Raw genomic sequence first — 20689 nt, forward strand, 5'->3', positions numbered from 1 at the left:
CCAAAATAGTTAAAGAGGACCTATTATGCCATTTTACAGTCTTGATTTTCTTTTTGGGATCTACATAGGTTTTCATGCTTGAATGTTTGAAAAACACATTATTTTTCTCATATTTTACATTGTTGCATTACCTCTCTACCCCAGAGTTTAGTTCCAGTCGAAACCCCTTCTTTCGAAAAGCGCACTGTGCTCTGATTGGTCGACTGGACCAGTATTTTGTGATTGGTCAACAAGTTTCAGAAATGTCACGCCCCTTACCATAACCACAAGTTTCAACACACTACTAAGGAAACTCATCCCCCATCTGTTTTTTTATAATATATATTGACTTTTATTTTATTCACAGGCCTCTCCTTTACCAGACATCACTTGGCTAAAGGATGGTGTTCCAGTTTCCAAACATGTGACGGTTACTAGTTTTGAAAAAGGTTCTCAACTATTTATTTACACATCAGAGCTGTCTGACACTGGCCTCTATATGGTCAATGTCAAGAATATGGTGGGCCAGGACACCTTCGCCATTGAAATAAGAGTCACTGGTAACAGTTACTGTATAATCTTTCTAATCAAATTTCTTACCTAAAACTTCTATACTGTTTGAATGACTAGCTAATATATTGATGGTAACTATATGGGCACCTGTTTATTTTTCATCTTCAGATGACCCTAAGCCTCCAGGTCCAGTAGAACTGGAACAGAATGTCCATGGCTCCGTGACTCTGTCATGGACTCCTTCTCCCGATGAGAAACGAGACAACCATCTGCATTACATGGTGATGAAGCGGGACTCTGTCAAGCAAACATGGCGCACAGTGGTTGACCGCTTGTTCAACAACAAATTCACAGTCATTAACATCTTGCCTGGAAGAGAGTACAATTTCAGAGTGTTTGCCAAGAATGATATAGGTCTCTCAGAGCCATCAGTGTCTCCAGTTTGGGGAACCACCAAACAAAAAGGTTTGTGGATGACTTTGTTGACATTTTTTGGTTTAGTTTTTTTTTCTTGGTTTAGTTGGTTTAGTTGAATTTTATTCATACTACCCTAGTGAAAAATAAATATACTAAATATTGAAATATTTGAAATATATTTATTTTATGCTAAATATACTACAAATACATTTACATATAGTAATATAGTATTGTACTTTTAGTATTCTAAATTTGTATACTTAAAGTCTGCTAAATTGGAACAACTAATGCACTTTAGTTATCCGGATATAGTGCTGAGGTCCAAATAAAGATATAGTTAATTATATTTGATTGTGCTAAAGTGGAACTATTGAGAGTATAATTTAGGTCCACTTGAAATATCTTGCATTTACTAATAGGGATATTAAAACACATTAGGCTTAATATTAAGAAATGTGCATTGTGTACTCCAAATAAAGTTTAATTATAATATTTATTTCAGTAAGTCTCAAGCGATAAGTCAGTAAATATATGAATTGATTTCTAGTATACTTAGTATGAAATAAACGTATTTTAAAAAACATTTTGGTGTAGTTTTTTTTGCATGCATGCAGATTTCAGGACCTCATTGCCACAGGGACATTTAAAATGCATATGCAATCATATACATTTTAATCTAAAATCTTGATGGTGATAAAAAAAATCCATTGACACATTATGCGTCAACTACCCAAATAAATAATTAATTCTGAAAACAAATTATGTTTGGGCAATCAGTGGTCTACGCTGCAGAACCAACGGTGCAGTGGTCTAGGCTACTTTCCATTTGAACAGGCACCTTTTCCCAAAGCAATTTACAGAACACTAATTGCTGTGAGTCCCTTGGAGAAGCCGGAGATAAGTGTCTTGCTCAAGGGCAGTGATGATAGAAGATCTATGAAACTCTCTTTATGGGTCACCCTTATCCAGGTTCATACCTCTGGGATTTGTGTTGCTGTCTCTGACACATCTCTGCCTTGTCTTGTTATGAAAATGTTGTACCAATAAGGTTGACAGCTGCTATAAGGCTATCTATTACATTATCTCTGGATTATTCTTTTGCCAGTGATGGTCTGTACGTTTTGTGCTTCATTTGCTCACATCCCTCTAGCATTTACTATACCTTTACTTGAACAATATTACCCAGATGCTAAAAACAGAGATGTTGCTTTTCTTGTGAGGTGACCAAAATAAATATTATTATACTGAAATAATTGCTTTTTCAGTTGAATTTAATATAAATATTCTCTTATCATTTTCAGAAAAATTCACATACAGCATGCCTGTTTTAAGGACCCTCGACTTCCAGGCAGCCCCCAAATTTATTGTCTCTTTAAAACTTCACAATGCTCCACCTGGTTATGAGTGCTACATGAGCTGTGCTGCAACGGGCAACCCAACCCCACATATTACCTGGTACCATAACAATGTCAGCCTCAACACAAACCCCAACTACTACATAACAAACGTGTGTGGTGTTTGTTCACTGCTCATCCTGAGGGTTGGACCCAAAGACATGGGAGAGTACAAAGTTGTAGCCGAAAGCCCTCTTGGTCATGATGAGTGCTCCACCATACTTAAAGTCAAAGGTATGTTTTCTATTTGAATATTAATTCCGCTATTTATAATCGTGCAATGAGGGTTGTCATTAAAATGACTTACATTTGAACTTTTAGGTATCTAACTACAACTTTTTTGTTTTCTTGTCTTACAGAGTAAAGAAAGGACGACTTCAAAGAACATTTTATGTGATCATATTTCTTGTGAAATAGATGTAGTAACTGATGTGCTCTTATTAAAAATAATAACATAACATGTATGTATTAAACATCTGTCTATTTATCTATCTATCTATCTATCTATCTGTCTATCTCTCACCTTGAGATGTCTCAAAGACTAGAGGCCATCTATGACAAATTCAAATGAAAGGTCACAAGTCACAGCAGCCTACATGTCAAGTAAAGACAATCCAGCCATTAGCTAATTTCATTTACATCCAATAAAATGATACCCAGATGTATAGCTCCATAATGTCAGTGTTTATCATCAACCAGTCTGAAAGCTTCAGAAAGTCTGCAAAATAGAAAAAAAGAAACAAAATTAAATGAACTGAAAAAACACCTTCGATAAATTACCAAAATGACAAGTTCTTAATATTTCAGCAAATTATTTTATTGTAATATAGAGGGCTACTAACTAGATCCATGGATCAGTATCTATAAGGATAGATAGATAGATAGATAGATAGATAGATAGATAGATAGATAGATAGATAGATAGATAGATAGATAGATAGATAGATAGATAGATAGATAGATAGATAGATAGATAGATAGATAGATAGATAGATAGACAGGCGTATTCACTAGATCCACAGATTAGTAACCATAGTTTAGTTTATTTTGCACAATGTAATAGATTAAATTACAAAAAAATTATATTGAAGAAAATGTAATTCATATACAGTGCAGGAATAGGCGGAAAACCCATAGGCCTAAATGCTTATTTATCTAAAAATAAAAAAATTGCAAAAAATGATTTTGTTATTTAAAAAATTCTTGGTTACACTTTATTTCGATAGTCCACTTTAGACATTCTACTAACTATAAGTAACTTTTCAACTACATGTCAACTAACTCTCATTAGAGTATTAGTAGGCTGTAGTAGACTGTCAGTAGACTGTTAGGTTATGGTTAGGTGTTAGGGTTCGGGTCAGGAGAATAAGTTAACTTGTAGTTGCCAAGTAACTTATAGTCGGTAGAATGTCTGTTGGGGGAGAATCAAAATAAAGTGTTAGCAGATATTAAGCAGACAGTCAACTAATCCTCTAATGAGAGTTAGTTGACATGTAGCTGCAAAGTTACTTATAGTTAGTAGAATGTCTAAAGTGGACTATCGAAATAAAGTTTTACCAAATTCTTTAAACAAATAAAATAATGATGCATTTTTAGAATACTCTAGGCTATAACATTAAAACAGATTTTGTTTTGTTTTTTAAAAATAGATTTTTTTTCTTACTTGATGCAATATTCAAAATAAATTAAGCTTTTTGATTCAATTATGTATTTTTCTCTAAAAACATTAGGTAAGTAGCTACAGTACGTGCTGCACAGCACCATGAAACTGAGACCGCCTCCAGTGCGCAACGCCCCCTACTCACGGTCCTCTTGCTTAAAAGTCCACTATTAATTGTTCCCCGTCGTTGTCGGCCAATACAGCGTTAAATTCTGGTAGAGCGGTACCAAATTTTATTCAAATCACTGAATAAATCAGAGTAAGTGGGAGTGTTACAGTCTACAGTGCAGATCCTCCGCGAAGCCAAGATGACCAAGCGCAAAGGAAAAAGTGCCATTAAACAGGACGACAGTTTGCTGCTCTTGGAGACGCCATCTGGAACACCACAGAGGGGATATAAAGAATATGCTGTCCCTGCCATTGTTATCTTTATTTTCGCTGTCGGGGGATCATCGGCACTCTGGTTCTCCATTCAGCAACAGCAAACCATCGACAGTCTGACAGAGACAGTCAATGCAATGCAACTTAGGATAACCAAGTTCCAACAGCAGTTGGGGATGGGTAATGCACAGGTATTTGATTTTGGGATACTCTACAGTTAGTTAACAAGTGTTTTCTTTTTTATAAATTAACTTTGAAATTAAAGAAATAAGTTTCCTTACTTTTACGCACAGGAAACAATTTGTGCGTATGGAACATTTTGTACTAAGCACATAGTACTTGCTCAAGTTTATATATTATGGTGTAGCCTACATATTATATTATTTGTAATTTGATTGTAAAAAATACTTAATAACAAGTCTCAAAGCATGCCTCATGTGCCCTTTGAATACTCCATTCGCCGAATTGTGTCATGTGGCTCCCAGGCCATTAATAGTCTGCAGGATCGTGTTTCCTTTTGCCAGGCTGGCTTGTTCAAAGGACTTTATATAAATGGAATTCAAACCAACATGTAAACGTGAAGATATAAATAAACATGCAAATTACTCCTCCATCTGAAAGGTGGTCTGCATTAATTATCAGAAATGCAATGTATTAATGTCAACAATTTGCAAGCAATTTTTCTTTCACTGATGATCATTCGATAACTGCAGTACTAAATGCTGTCAGTTCTCTTTAATAAAGCAATAAGTCTTGTGGACTCTGCTTCCTATAAAAGGTGTACACCATCATGCCATTAAATTTGGATTAAAGTGCTCATTTTCAAAAAAAAACTAAATAATGTTATAGTAAAATATAAAATAATTAGCATTAGCACTTTAAATTAATACATTCATTTTATTTTAATTGAATTTAAATTAAAGAAAATGTCACTATTTTAAATGTCAGTGGTTTTACAGCAACTACACTTAATAGGTGCTTTGTGGAAAACACTTGAAAATCTTTCCAGGTCAGTTGGAGGAGTGAGAGGCGTTTTTGGGTACACATGCTTTTACAGCTTAAATTTCAATTAAAACCTCATGATGCTTTAAAATGTCAGTGGTGTTGGGCTGTTCAAATGTATTATAATACGATTATAATCAAATTATAATCAAATTAAAAGTATACATTTTAATTACAGATTTCTTTAAAAACCTTGGTAACTTTCTAATCATCTAAAGATCAACACCAGCATTTTTTATAATACCTTCCTTTTGAAAATCAACTGAATAATAAAATTATAGTAGTGTAACTGGCTGGCAACAGAGCGCCTGAGCCACTTATAAATTCACCTTATTTTTTATATCCTAACTTATTCACAGTGGCCTTGTATGAAATGATAATCAAATTAATATAACACTGTAGATTGAATGTATGATTGATTAATTTTCAGATGCTAAATGCAATTGTAGATTGACATAACACTAACAGGCAGCTAGGTTAGGCTCAAGAAATGGCTAATTGGATGAAATGTTGCATAATAATCAGATGAATAATTGAACTTCATTGAAATTCAAATATGTTGTCTATATATCTAGATCGCCAATGTGGGTGTTTTTGAAGAGCGTCTACAAACACTGGAAGAGGCCTACACACAGGCCCAAAAAAAGGCAGACGTCGCCCTGGCCACCTCAGAAAAAATCAAATCTACTGATTTTCAAAGCCAAGTCTGGTCTCTTCAGTCTGAGATGAATGGCAGACTTTCTGAACTCCAGCAAGAGTTTGTTTCAACTGCAGCGTTGAATGCAGCGGTCAAGAATAAGACTGAAGAGATTGAAACTCTGAAGCAGAGGCTTAATTCTATCCTCACTGCTAACACTGAGGTAGCTGTTACCATTTCTGGGCTCACAGACACTGTTTTGGTCACCAAATCACATCTCGACGAGCAGATGTCTACTGTACAGGGTCTCACATCTGAGTTGGAGGAACAAAGAATGGAACTTAAAAGCTTGAAGGAATATTTTGTTAGAAACAAGAAGGCTCTTGAAAGGAACAGACAAGAGGTGATGGACATCAAGTGAGTAGGGGGTTTTGTGGGATCATATATAATGGAATTCTCTTTAGCATTTTGGGTCATCAATTTGGTGTTGTTACTGATACTGATTGTTCCTAATTCATCTTTATTTGGTCTCTCTACCAGGGATCTGCTGGAGATGGAACATACAAAAAGATCCCAAGCTCTTGAAGAGCAGCTTGTGGCTGTCCGTAGGAGTCTGGAGGACCATCAGAAGAGTACTCACAGCCTTCACTCTCACCTTGCTTCCCAGCTTGAGATCGTCCAGAATCAGGTATAGTACTTACGGTTTCGTTTTCTGCATATGTGATCATTTGGGCATTTGGCACAGTGTTCTTTGTGTATTTCAGGTGGTATCTGAGAGCCAGCAGCCCAGTTCAGAGGAAAATATTCCATTAGAAACCCAGCAAGTGGAGCAAGCAGCAACTCAGGAGGAAGTTCCAATCAAGGATCAAAAGGATCAAACCATTACTGAGGAGGAAACTGTAGCCGATGACGTTCATGTTGAAGAAGGGGAGCAAGTGGTACCTGAGGAGAAAGAGCCAGATGTGGTTCATGTTGAAGAAGGGGAGCAAGTGGTACCTGAGGAGAAAGAGCCAGATGTGGTTCATGTTGAAGCAGGGGAGCAAGTGGTACCTGAGGAGAAAGAGCCAGATGTGGTTCATGTTGAAGAAGGGGAGCAAGTGGTACCTGAGGAGAAAGAGCCAGATGAGGAGGATCAGTTCCACAGAGAAGAACCTGCTGAAGAGGAAGCCGGTGTGAAGAAAATTCCTGAGGAAGCTGAAGTAAAAAGAGATGCATCTGAGGAGCAAGTAGTAACTGAAGAGGATGAACAAGCTGATGAGGTTCCATTCCACAAGGAAGAAGTTGAGGAGGAAGCAGTAACTCAACAAGATGAAATACTTGAGGAGCTGCAGGTATCTGACGAGGAGGAACCAGAGGAGGAGGTTCAAGTCCTGGGGGAAGAAGAAGTTATTGAGAAGCAAGTAGTAACTGAGGATAATGCGAAACATGAGGAAGTTCAGATCAAGGATGGAGATGCTTTTGAGGAGCAAGCACTAACTGAGACGGATGAAATAACTGAGGAGATTCCAATCCAAGAAGAAGAAACTGTCATGGAGCAAACAGAAAGCATTCCTTCTGAGGAAGACCCAACTTCAACAGAGGAGAAGATGGAAATTGAGGCAAGTATGGCCGAGGCTGTGGAGAACTTCTCACAAGATCATGCAGTTGAAGATATCAGTCAGGAGGAGACACCACAGGAGCCACTAGATGAAACTGTGAACCAGCCAGACTCTGAGGAGGAAGAAGAACCTGCTGAGGAAGAACTAGATGAAAAAGACATTTCAGCCAATGAAAGTTACTAAGATAACGATTCAAAATAAGACTTTTTCTGAGGACTTTAAATGATCCCAATTCCCCACTGAATTACGTGAAACATGATACTTCACATTTGTTGAAATGTTCCTCAGTCTTACTTTGTACTCAAAAGTGAACTTTGAACCTAGCAGCGATTTTTCAAATCCAGTGATGGATTTGGTTTTCTAGTGATATCTTGAATTGCTCCGTTTACACTGAAAATGTAGAGAGGGTTGATATTGTTTTACTAGGTTACACATTTAAAGAATTGCATTTCATACAGTGGTTTGCCAGCTCACTAACCTCAGGAGTGTTACTTAAATAAAACTGCTTTTTATGTTTTTTACTATTTCCTTTTCCCTACCTCTCTTCTGGTGTTTAGTTGTCGGTTGAAATGGGACACGTGCTGTGTGTGTGTTTATTTGCAGCTCTTAGGTCAGGGGTTCAGGAATGTGGCGCTGATCTTGGGCACTGGGGACATGTGTGTCCCATTTGTAACTATAGCGCGGATTTAACCTGAAAGATGAGATGTGTTGTGCCCTTAAGCAAACCACAATTCATGTTGAAACTGAAATGAAACATTTTGATTATCTACAGTTGAACAGGAATAGAATACACCAAGATTTAAGAATAATACCAAAAAGGTATGCATAATATGCCTGCAAGATAAATCTAATCAGCCTGACTTTTCTGTCTGTTTCACCCTGTTTTCTTCCTTTTTGGTCTTTGAGGCTACAGGGGTTGAAGTGGAGAGAAGTTTTTGCTTCTCTGCACACTTCTGTTTTAATGTACACTCTATGTATGTGAGTGTGTTTCTTGGAAAGCAGCCTAGAAAGGGTCCCTCTTTTTTTGTTTTGGGGAGAGGGCCTGAAAGGGCTGCCTTCAGCCGGAAAGTGTCCATAAATGGACTTGTCTCACATTCTATAAGAATGTAATGTATATTCTCATTGGTTGGCTGTTACACCCCCCTGAACCCTGTATAAATGCTGATGTTTGCAAGTAAAAGCAGAGAAGGTCGGTGAACACCAATTGGCTTCATGTTCCTGACTCTCCCAGGCCTGTAATTCTTTTCAATCCATGAAAAAGTAACAAGACTGAGAATGAGGCATGAGGAACTATAAATAGAGATAAAATATCCTAACAATGCCTTAACACTTTAAATATGAATACAAACAAATTAGGAGTTTAGCAACAACAGCTGTGACAACATTACAGTGATCTAATCCTTCAAATAATGCTTTTTTTTTTTGTATATTGGAATATATTTGGGTCTAAGAAGCAATAGCAAAATAACAAGTCTGCTTCTAATATATTCATTTAATATAGCAAATACATTATTTTTGCAATGCACATATATACCTAAAACATACAATATTATGGGAAAGGCAGAATTTGAAGGCAAATTTCCTCAGGTTAGAAAGTTGCATTTTTTTATTATTATTTTTTTTATCAATTTACAGCCAGTGAGTGAAGTGGACCATATTCTGATTATCTTCAATTGAGATTATCATAACATTAATTTTAAATTATGTTAATGACACAAAAAAAATGCTTCATGAAATTATTTATTTTCTTTATCCTTCGTGAAATATGACCCGGACATGTTTTTGACAGGCTTCGTGGCATCCGTCAATGTCGAGACTTTTATTATGAAAAATAATGGCAGCCCTTGTTGTCCGCTTCATAATTCAGTTCGCTTGTAATGTGTAATGCGGGAAGGTGTGAGAGAGAGGGGTTCGCTGTCTCCTCGTGTCTCAGTCTTCCCCGCACTGAAACTTATTAATGATACCAGGGGGGTTACAGTCACCTCGGGGGGTTTCTGCAGTCCGAAGCAAGTCAGCTCTCTATCTGTTATTGGGGAATGAACGACGAGAAAAGCCCGGATAACGGCAAGAGAAACTCTGGGTATACCAGGTAAAAATGAACCACTCACCGGCTTTTAGCTCAGAAATGACTACAACAAACAGATTTGTTTTTATTATTTTGTAAATTAATGGCAAGACAAACAGAACCCGTGTTTCCTGCCTTCCAACACACTTTGAATGTAATGTTAGAACATTCGAATTACCAAAATCGATCCTTCGAATCACTGTCTAAAGACTGGAATAACGTTACACCGCACGACTTCTGAACGAATCTGAACAGATTTTAAAATACCAGGCATCATACACCTGCCGACTTTGTAAATGGTTACAGAGGAAAAACTACGCATCATACAAAACGACTGAGGACACACACCACCAAGTTAGTGATGGGGAGTCGACTCCAAAAGAGTCGATTCCTCGACCTCGACTCTTAAAGGGTTAGCTCACCCAAAATTAAATTTAAAAAAATTCCATTATTTACTCACCTTCAAGCAATCATAGGTGTATATGACTTTCTTCTTTTAGCAAAACACAGTCGGAGTTATATTAAAACATATCCTGGCTCTTCCAAGCTTTATAATTGAGTTTTTGAAACTCTAAAAAGTGCATCATCCATCCATCATAAAAGTAATCCATACAGCTCCAGTAGGGTAATAAAGGCCTTCTGAAGCGAAGTGATGCGCTTTTGTAAGAAAAATATCCATATTTATAACTTTATAAACTATAATCACTGGCTTCCGGTAACGGTCGTATTCGAGTCTAGCTCCGGCCGAAGAGTGATCTCTGACCCGATACATGATACACCTAGGATGGCTTTAAGGCGAGTAGGCCTAAATTATATGATTGTGTCGGAGTCGACTCCAGCACAGGAATCGATTCTCATTAATCAATAAACTAATTAAATTTAAATAAATACGTTTTAGAAAAAAAATTTACAAAAAAAAGAAAGGAACGGCTCTTAGGTCAAAAAAGGTCTAAACTGATCTTATCATCAGTATGACTGTATAATTCGAATTGTTGAATCACTGTCTACATCGAGCAGTCAAATTAAGGATGTCCAAAATGCAGCTCACTAGGTTTTAAGACAAAAAATTTGATTTTATATGATTATACAATACATACTTCTCTAGATACGACCCTGAATCTCTGGCATCTTGTTATTTTAATAAATGACTTTTACTTAAAGGGTTAGTTCACCCAAAAATGAAAATTCTGTCAGTAATTACTCACCCTCATGTTGTTCCAACCGCGTAAGACCTTCGTTCATCTTCGGAACACAAATTAAGATATTTTTGATGAAATCTGAGAGCTGATAACTTCTCCGTAGGCTGCTAGGTGGCCCAAACTTGCTGGCCCAGAAAAGTTATTAAAGAGATCGTTAATATAGTCCAAGTGACTACAGTGGCTCAATCTTAAGTATATCAAGCGACGAGAATACTTTTTGTGCGCAAAAACAAACAAAAATAACGACTTTATTCCACTATTCATTTCCTTCTCTCTGGGCCTCTAGTTGGTTTGCGTAGTGTTTTTGCGCTGCGCGTCACACACATGACCAGCGTCGGCCAATAGTGAGCCTACGTGGTGACGTGTAACACAGACGCGCTGCGCAAAAACACTTACGAGGCCCAGAGAGAAGGAAATGATGAAAATGACAAAAATATCTTAATTTGTGTTCCGAAGATGAACGAAGGTCTTACGCGGTTGGAACAACATGAGGGTGAGTAATTACTGACAGAATTTTCCTTTTTGGGTGAACTAACCCTTTAAGTTTGTACTGTTATTGTCTAACACAGGGTAGCAATGCATACCTAGTTTTGTGTAACTGACAGACATATCTTACCTGAAAAACCAACACATTTAGTCTGATACTGTAACATCCTTCTCCATGTGTTTTTATGTTCCTCTGTTCACAGTATTGAGCAAATGCTGGCTGTGAACCCCGGGAAGACGCCCATCAGTCTGCTGCAGGAATATGGAACGCGGATAGGCAAGACTCCAGTGTACGACCTGCTTAAGGCTGAGGGTCAGGCCCACCAGCCCAACTTCACCTTCCGTGTGTCTGTGGGCGACATCAGCTGCACCGGCCAGGGTCCCAGCAAGAAAGCTGCCAAGCACAAAGCTGCCGAAGCTGCCCTGAAAATGCTGAAAGGAGGAATGCTGGGAGGGATCGAAGGAAATGGGATGGAGGGAGAAGGGTTTGTCGGAATTGATATGGAGGGAGAATGGTAAAGATATGATTCTGTGCTTGGAGTCCATATGAACAGAAACGGCATTACATGAAGTACAGAAATAAGTTGGCATACTCTAAAAAAAAAAACATTAACAGAGGTTTCTCTCTTTACATCGTGTTTTAGCTCTCAGTCAGAGATGAAATCATCCAATTCAACACAACAAGCTGAGTGCAATCCAGTTGGAGCTTTGCAGGTGAGCGATCATGATCAAGATCCTTGGCCTTCACTGAACTGCAGATTTAGTGTGTGCTTTGTACTAAATAGATTACAAGTCAAAGGAAAGAGGCCTGTGTGTGCTGCTTTTTGATGTAGCAATTAAGCATGCATAATATATTGACTGATATTCGTGTTTTTTAATTATTAGCGTCAACCACTTTAGGCCAATATTGGAAGCAGAAAAAAAAAATATATATACTACCGTTCAAAAGTTTGGGGTCAGTACGATTTTTTAAATGTTTTTAAAAGAAGTATCTTCTGCTCACCAAGGCTGCATTTATTTGATCAAAAACAATAAAAAAACTGTAATATTGTGAAATATTATGGCAATTTAAAATGACTGTTTTCTATTTTAATATATTTTAAACTGTAATTTATTCCTGTGATCAAAGCTGAATTTTCAGCATCATTACTCCAGTCTTCAGTGTCACATGATCCTTCAGAAATCATTCTAATATGATGATTTGATGCTCAAGAAACATTCATTATTATTATCAATGTTGAAAACAGTTCAACATTTTTTTTTAAATTTGTTTGATGAATAGAAACTTCAAAAGAACAGCATTTATTTAAAATAGAATATTTTCTAACATTATAAATGTCTTTTCTGTAACTTTTGATCCGTTTAACTCATCCTTGATGAATACAAGTATTGATTTATTTTATTTATTTCCCCCAAAAATAAAATTTGAATTCTTACTGACCCCAAACTTTTGAACGGTAGTGTTTAATGTTACAAAAGCTTTAGATTTCAGATAAATGCTGTTCTTTTGAACTTTCTATTCATCATAGCATGATGAAATAAAAATGTAAATAACTGTTTTCAACATTTATAATAATCATAAATGTTTCTTGAGCATCAAATCATCATATTAGAATGATTTCTAAAGGATCATGTGACACTGAAGACTGGAGTAATGATGCTGAAAATTCAGCTTTGATCACAGGAATAAATTACACTTTACTACTGTATATTCACATAGAAAACAGCTGTTTTAAATTGGAATAATATTTCACAATATTACTGTTTTTGTTTGTATTTTTTAAATCAAATAAATGCAGCCTTGGTGAGCAGAAGATACTTCTTTTAAAAACATTAAAAATCTAACTGAACCCAAATTTTTGAATGGTAGTGTGTATATATATATATATATATATATATATATATATATATATATATATATATATATATTGATAATCAGCCATAAAAAATTATGCAAAATAAAATGCAATTTCCACAGGAACTAGTAGTGCAGAAAGGCTGGCGTTTACCCGAGTACACAGTCACACAAGAATCTGGACCTGCACACCGGAAAGAATTTACAATGACCTGCAGGGTGGAGAGATTTGTTGAGATAGGTACGTACTTCTTTTTCTAAATGTCTAAATATGCAACCCATTCAAAGGATTAAATGTCTGTTTTTTTTATGTTTCTTTGTCAAAACTATTTTTAATTGTTTTGAAGGAAGTGGCACATCAAAAAAGCTTGCTAAAAGAAATGCAGCGGCGAAGATGCTCTCTCGTATCCATGATGTACCAGTGGACATGCGTAGCAGCCATGAGCCCGAAGCAGAAGAAGACACCTTCAATACGGTAAGACGGGCATTATTTAGTAATGGGGATTATGCTGTAGTCTCAGTTTCAGTGTGGTTTCAAGAATTTGCCTGTTTAAAAATTCATCTTCTTTCAACAGCAAATGGGCGGCAGACTAGAGGGAGGGAAGTCTAAAGGTCTCGGCTGCACGTGGGACTCTCTGAGGAACTCCGCTGGAGAGAAAATCCTAAAGTTGCGCTGCCATCCTCTCGGCCAGCCCGACACCAATGACTCCAATTTCTGTTCTCTGCTGAATGATCTTTCTGAGGAACAACGCTTTGATGTCAGCTACCTGGACATAGGTGAGATACAAGGCTGCTTAAGGTGCTTTAATGAGATATTGAAACCACTAACTACTTTGCTCATGTGAATAAGCAAAACGAGAGCCAGCCTTAGCGCTTGCTCAGATTCTGAAGATGGATGTCTTTTAGAAATGTAATCTTATTTGTACTTTATTTGTTCACTCAGAGGAGCGCAGTTTGAGCGGCCTTTACCAGTGTCTGGTGGAGTTGTCCACTCAGCCGATTACCGTCTGCCACGGATTTGCCTCCAGCCTGGATGCGGCACGTGCCAGCGCTGCCCACAATGCCCTTCAGTACCTCAAGATCATGGCAGGGGGGAAATAAGCCAGAGCAACAGCTCACCTGTAACTTTTTCCCCCTTCTTTTTGTTTCCCAGGGTAAAATAGGAAAATCAGGTGAATTTAAGTTTTACTCTTCTACCACCAGTTCTGTGTCGGGTAGAATGCACTGTTTGCTTGACACAGTAGATGCACTACAATGGTCTGCAAGGCTTAATGGTCTGTTGAGTCCCAGTTGGAGGATGTACTGATTGCATCATTTTCTCCTTGAATATTACACACAAAAAAAGTCTACCCTTGCTCCACAGTGTCTCCAAACAAAGACTGGGTACACTGTTCATTTGAAACCTGAGGACAATTTCTACACAAATAATTTGCCCAGAAGTCTTCAACTTTTAACTTTCCCTCTGATTTTCTTTTTTCATTTAAATTATGGCATAGATACTGTATGAACTTGATGAATTGATTAAACTAAAATAGATGGCATGACGACTTCTTTTTTTTTAACTTTGTAAATATTTGACTTTTGTATATTTTAATTTCATCTTTTTTTAGTAATAGAAGTTATTCCTTAACATTTATTTTGTCTCGTAGAATAAATTTGTAAAATAAAGTCTTTTTCTCTCCGCCATTGAAGATATATAATTTTTAATATGAGCCTGACAGTTTGTGGTAAATATCTACCTCTGTGTAATTGTTTCTGCCTCCCAGGCTTCATCATTACATTTGGACTGGCAAAGATTGAACTCTGTAATTTTCATATTCAGTATAATAGAAATGATGACCAACAGTAGTACTGAGACAACATATGTAATTTGTAACAAATTGGTTAATCTGTAATCTATTGAATATTTTATCTTGAACAATAAACTTGAAATTGACTATCTTTTGTATTGATTGTGGCATTTAGTCCTTTGTCATTTAGCAAATTCAATTAATCCTAGACAACAGTATATTACTAGAAAGTGTGTGCTAGAATCTGGTCCTGTTGTAATTACGTAACATGCTTTATTGCACCATAAGGGGGCAGTAGAGATGACTTTCGATGTCTGCAATGTCAGTAATAAACCTGAAGAAGAATGTTCATGCTAATACACCATTTGATTAGACATTCTGCTACAAACTGAAACCGCTTGTTTTGTTCACATATTTGTGTAGAGTTTCAGCACTTGGCTTTAATGACAGCTGTTTTGAACAAACTTGGGTAAAGTGAGTTTCAAAATGTTAGTATTCAAATCAGTAACTTTGGGGGGGTTTATGGGTAATCCTCAACTAGTTAAGGAACTTGTCTGATAACACACCAGCCAAACAAAACTCCATAATTCAAATAAATTATTTATTATTATTGAGTAATTACAAATAAAGGCAACATGTACTGCCGCTCACTCATAAGAATAAGACCAAAAAGTGCACAGAGTGAAAAGCCAAACACAAATATAGCTAGTTAAAAAACAGAAGTTAATATTCATCACTGTAGGCTGTTGGTTTACACGTTAAAGTCAACATGAAAGCAACATTAATGCATGCTCCAGGGGCCAGTTGCATGTCTTAAGAACTATGATACTAGCAGTTAGTAAGTCTAATTTTTTATGTATCAGACATTTAAAAAAGTTATGACAAGTCTTAAAGGGTTAGATCACCCAAAACTTTTACACATTTAAACATTTATCAGCAAACATAAACAGAAGCTTAAAGGAATAGTTCACCCAAAAATTTTAATTATCATAATTTACTCACCCTCAAGTTGTTCCAAACCTGTATGAATTTCTTTTTTCTGCTGAACACAAAAGAAGATATTTTAGAAGATATTTTGTGTTCTGATGATGGAACGACGTGGGGGAGTAATTAATGACAGAAGTTTAATTTTTGGGTGAACTAAAAAAAAATGAGATGACTAACTTTTAAGATTAGTCAAGCAGTTTGTGCAACCGGCCACTGTCTTATTGTGCATGGTTCATCTGTACAGGATATTCCAATGAAAATGTAAATCCAATAAATTCCTGATGGATAAAACTACTTAGAAAAATGTGTTTGCAAACACCATTTCATGTTGACTTAAAAGGTATTAGTAGACACACTTTGTGCTTCTTCATTAGCCTAAGTTTTGATGTTATGTTTTCTCTGGGGTGAAGAGGGAATGGTGCACATCCTCTTCAGCATAACCACTGCTGTCTGACTGAAAACTGTCCCCTCGCAGAGGCGACGCTGGGAAAGAGAAATGATAAATGTGTAAGAAAACTGATGAATTTAGGCAGTCAAGACAGCCAGACAGCAACACAGTGTCAGTCCAGATCCGGCCCACATCTGGTACGCGTGGAATCCACTATGTTGCTGTCTGGGCACCCAATTCTTTTTCAACTGTTTCTGTGAACAAAAATGATAGTTTGCAGATATTCTTGCTACTTCCTGTTAGGTTGTTTCCCCTGAAATGTTTTAGCGATAAGCCAGACAAGATAAACTGGACCAAATTCTTGCATTTCACTGCAATGTGTTTTTAACAAGTCAGCACAACACCTCCCTTTCTCACCACATCAACACATGCTGCTTTCTGTGAATTTGTAAGGGTGATTTTGCTTATTTTGGTGATAACACTGCATGGCTGTTAAACAGATATTCAGTTGACTTGGTTTTACTTAACTGAAAAATAAATAGTCAAATTAGTGGCTAAAATTTGCCTCACATATTCTAATCATGGTAATTTTAATCATGGTAAGATTCTAGCCTACTCATGTTACTTACATTTGGAATGCTGTGCCGCAACAGACAATGTGACTGTGGAGCAGAATTCTGATGAAGTGGCTTCCTCTTCCTCTGCACTGTGAACCTGAATTGAAACCCTACACTTAATGATAACACCACAACAGTATAGAAAACTAGATGTTTACATTGGCAGAAGATAATGTCAGTGCTGTTTTCCTTAACTAAACTCTTGCTAAGGTGTTCTTTATGGTTTTTGAATTCCTGACCTGAAGTAAGAGCAACAGTAAAAGTGTAAAAAAAAAGTAATGGTACAAAAGCTTTCAACATTAAAAATAGAAACAAGCATCTCTATGCAGAGGAGGAACACGAAGAGGAAGTTTGGAGGTGAATTCGTCAATAAAGAGTTGAGTAATATTCTGTTAATGACGTCTTATGGGAGAACTCGTGTGGGCAAGCTTTTGCTCTTGCCATAAAAATGCATTACAATGAAAGGAGATATCGTACCTCTTCCAGTTCAAAGGAGTTGCCTTGTTTGCTCAGGTTTAGTGGTTTCACTGGGCTTAGGTACCTCTTGATGTTGGATGAACACTGCTCCTGTGTGTCTCTGTTGGGGAGGGTTGTGTCGTCCTCCCATCCAGTGACTGTGATCTTACATAACGACTTGTGCAAATTCTTTGCATTAGATTGTCTTTCATAAGATTTATTGGTTGTCTGGTGTGCAAAAGGTGAGTCTTTGGCATCCATACTATTTGTCTCTAAGCAGCGGTAAGGTGCCTGATTGACACATTCAACAACCTGAGGACATATGATATCATGAGTAATGATAGGAACAGGTTTCACAGTAACGTCGGATCTATTCGAGTGAAGAGAAGGCAGGGAACCACCTTTGGACTCCATGTCTGTTTTTGGCTCCTCGCAAGGTGTACACTCTGCTAATGTATGCCTGAGGTTGTGTATGTTTTCATTTGTCGTCTCGGATAGTGGATGACAAGGTATAGGCTCAAAATAATCAGTCCTTTCAGTGTTTTCCTCGAATATCTTCTCCTCGAGTTCTTTCTTGCTCTCTACAAACCAGTCCAAGTCTTGCTCCAAATCATCTACTTCCATTTGAAGGCATAAATCTTGGTCATTAGCATCGTCATTTTCTGCACTCTTCTCAATTACACCTGACAGACTATATTTACGCTTACGAGGTGAATTGCTTGGTGACGTGGAGTCCGAGCCACGGGATCCCGTGTATAAGCACATCTTGGAGATAGTGTCTTTTAGTCTTTCAACAGGAGAGCGCGGTTCACTGCGGACACTGGTTCGAGACATGGTCCTCTCCACGATTGGGGAGCTGAAGGTTAACTGGGGTGGCGCAAGCTTCTGAAGTGGCGTTCGGGACACGTGGGAGTACAGCGAATAGAAAGCGTTGGCCATTGCCGTCAATGCCTCTACTTGTCGGAAACGACCTGTGCCAAAACAAGATGAGCGGATGTGACAATGTCTCTAAAGTTGTAGTAGTAGCAACATTCTGTAACTCTTTGATTCCTTACTTGCTAATGAAAGACAAGGATCTTCCTGGCGTATCCTGGTGAGTTGGGATTCAAGGAACAGACGGAAATTGATGCCTCTGAGCTGGGACGGAAAGTTGAAGAAACGGACTGGGATGCGGGCAGTCACCTGTGGTTCCTCGCAACCGAAACCCAGCTGGAAAAGGGTCTCTTCTGCATCTTCGGCACGCATCTGGAGTACCTCAGACACACTGGGGGATTTTTTTAGACATCATGAAAAGCAAAAGATATTTTTGAAAAAGTATGTGAGAGAACTCTGGTTCAGGTAGACATGCACGGAATCTATGCCCACAGAATTGCAGTGCCTGTCATTCACAGAGTTCTACACATTCTTCATCCCTTGCATGTTTATTTGCTGGATTATTTGCACAATTTGATGATGTAGATACAAACAGGAGTGTAATATGTCAGTCCAAGGAATTTTGTTTAATATGTCAGTCCAAGGAATTTTGTTTATGTGAGAAATGAACAATTCAGAAAATGTGAAACCCAGTTTCAGGGTTGGCCTTATCAGTAAGAGCCACATATTCCACATACAGGTTATTGTCATGCGAGTGGGCATGAATGTACTACTTAATTGTGCATCACTCTGCATTTGCAACCACTTTGTTGAGTTTTTCCAAAACCATTTACAGTTTACCTTCATCAGAAGAACAAATCAATCTTAAGCATGAAAGCAAAATGCACAGTGGAGAAAATTGTTTTGCTTGTTCCTTGTCAGGCACTAAGCAGGTAACCTTCATCCAATAGGCCAGCTAAATGAGGTATTATTTGGTCCATTGATTGCCTTAGCCATGCCCTTACCTGGAAGCAGTCCTGCTGGTAGTGGTTGAGAAGGCACTGGATGCGACACTCTGGCCCATGTTGAACAATGGCAGGTTAAGCTTCTGTGGAGGAGTGCTGTTGATACACAAATAATCAATGTAAATACAATGAAAGAAGGGATTTAGAAGCATAAACGAGTAACCATGAGCCAGAGAAAGAAGGTGAGTCAATGGTGCGGCAAAGTCAACCTGTTTCTTACCTATAATGTGGCGCACCTGATGCAGCATATAATGCATTGGCTGTGAAATAAATAAGAGCAGGTATAAGTGAAGGAAATAAAATTACTATGTACAATACCCTTCAAATGTTTGGGTTCACTTTTTTCCCCCTGAAATTAATACTGAATACTGAATAATTAATACTGAATATTTCATACATATTCCCATCATACATTTTAAAATATATAAAAAAAATATATATTTAATATTAAATTGTAAAAGTTTTTAATAATATTTCCCCAGTTTTTACTGTATTTTTGATCAAATACATGCAGCCTTGATGAGCAGAAGTCTTCTTTCAAAAACATTTGAAAAATCTTCAACTTCTGGTAGTGTATAGCTTAAAATAAACACACTCCTGTCCCAAAAGACCATTTAGTCATTACTTCCTGTATCTGGCCTTGTGCAAGTGTGTTACTTTCAGAATGTAGGCCTAGAAATTTTGTAAGAGTGGCTCATTATAATAAACAAGATGTGCTGGAGAGTGAGGGGAGGTTCGCTCTAAAACATGAATGTAGTGCTGCTTTGTACAGTATATAATCACTGCCATCAGACCGACTGTGAGACCCTTACTGACAAGTACAAGGAAGTCACTCAAGAAAGATGTTTGACATTACAAAGAACCCAATTATTCAAAATTTATTTAGGAGGCACAGGGGTCTGGCACAAAATTGCCTTTAATTAGCAGTTAGCCAATATGTTGTGGAATATAATGCATCGAGGGTTGCCAACAAAATAAATTCTATGAATATAGAGTTCAGTTTATGTGAAACTATTAGTCATTCAACAGACATTTTTAGAAGAGAACTGCTCATTAAATGTGATGTGTGTGTTCTTTTACATTGTTAAAACACTTCCAGCTGTCATTATACTTGAGTTACTGTTGCTATTGTTTCTACTCACCTTCTGCACCCAGACTCAGATCATCCTCAAAACTGGTGCCTATCCTCAAAGGGCCTGTAGGGTTACATTTGACAATTTTAGGAGGATTTAGACGTGTCGCACTGGTAAGCCTGCACAGAATCGGCATCTGCCGAGGTCTCGAAAAAGCACAGATTTCTGCAAAATTCTAATCGACATATGTAAAAATGATATATTTTGCAATTCTGCTCTTGGATGTGCAGGTTTTGCAGTCAAGAGCTACTTTTT

The 20689-nt window shown here is 37.4% G+C and overlaps 4 protein-coding genes and 1 long non-coding RNA gene across 6 annotated transcripts in view; 3 read left to right on the forward strand and 2 right to left on the reverse strand.

The window, feature by feature from the left end:
* The window catches only part of LOC309513978 (twitchin), a gene marked incomplete at its 5' end in the record, with an annotated part of 28989 nt that extends 26249 nt beyond the window's left edge, over window positions 1-2740 (forward strand). Inside the window, 4 exons of the mRNA XM_082190099.1 lie at window positions 347-539; window positions 661-957; window positions 2211-2537; window positions 2663-2740. Of these exons, the coding sequence (XP_082046225.1) occupies window positions 347-539; window positions 661-957; window positions 2211-2537; window positions 2663-2667 (822 nt within the window). The 3' untranslated portion in view covers window positions 2668-2740. The remainder of the gene's footprint in view (window positions 1-346; window positions 540-660; window positions 958-2210; window positions 2538-2662) is intronic.
* Window positions 2741-4108: 1368 nt separating this feature from the next.
* On the forward strand, window positions 4109-8881 carry LOC309513634 (uncharacterized protein). The gene is made up of 4 exons (XM_082189566.1): window positions 4109-4535; window positions 5922-6400; window positions 6524-6671; window positions 6748-8881. Exons 1-4 carry the CDS (start codon window positions 4272-4274, stop codon window positions 7762-7764), a joined length of 1908 nt encoding a protein of 635 aa, XP_082045692.1. The 5' UTR covers window positions 4109-4271; the 3' UTR covers window positions 7765-8881.
* Window positions 8882-9431: 550 nt separating this feature from the next.
* Window positions 9432-15127, forward strand: tarbp2 (TAR (HIV) RNA binding protein 2). The gene is made up of 7 exons (XM_082189644.1): window positions 9432-9670; window positions 11535-11846; window positions 11976-12045; window positions 13310-13427; window positions 13534-13661; window positions 13762-13963; window positions 14130-15127. Exons 1-7 carry the CDS (start codon window positions 9618-9620, stop codon window positions 14285-14287), a joined length of 1041 nt encoding a protein of 346 aa, XP_082045770.1. The 5' UTR covers window positions 9432-9617; the 3' UTR covers window positions 14288-15127.
* On the reverse strand, window positions 10088-11528 carry LOC309513701. Its single transcript, XR_014211518.1, has 2 exons — window positions 11378-11528; window positions 10088-10794 (listed from the first exon to the last, which is right to left on the reverse strand). It is a non-coding gene; the product is annotated as an uncharacterized lncRNA (long non-coding RNA).
* A 436-nt stretch (window positions 15128-15563) lies between the features above and the next one.
* The window catches only part of tespa1 (thymocyte expressed, positive selection associated 1), a 9458-nt gene continuing 4332 nt past the window's right edge, over window positions 15564-20689 (reverse strand). Inside the window, exons 5-11 of one of the 2 annotated variants that reach the window (XM_082189622.1) lie at window positions 20444-20497; window positions 19522-19561; window positions 19302-19397; window positions 18480-18688; window positions 17446-18395; window positions 16981-17065; window positions 15564-16446 (exon numbers count right to left, since the gene is read on the reverse strand). In XM_082189622.1, the coding sequence (XP_082045748.1) occupies window positions 16352-16446; window positions 16981-17065; window positions 17446-18395; window positions 18480-18688; window positions 19302-19397; window positions 19522-19561; window positions 20444-20497 (1529 nt within the window). In that variant the 3' untranslated portion in view covers window positions 15564-16351. Of the gene's footprint in view, window positions 16447-16980; window positions 17066-17445; window positions 18396-18479; window positions 18689-19301; window positions 19398-19521; window positions 19562-20443; window positions 20498-20689 lie in introns of those variants that run through there. The other variant, XM_082189623.1, reaches the window with a different exon arrangement.

This window comes from Leuciscus leuciscus (genome assembly GCF_965113295.1).
Source record: "Leuciscus leuciscus genome assembly, chromosome: 14".
Lineage (NCBI taxonomy): Eukaryota > Metazoa > Chordata > Actinopteri > Cypriniformes > Leuciscidae > Leuciscus > Leuciscus leuciscus.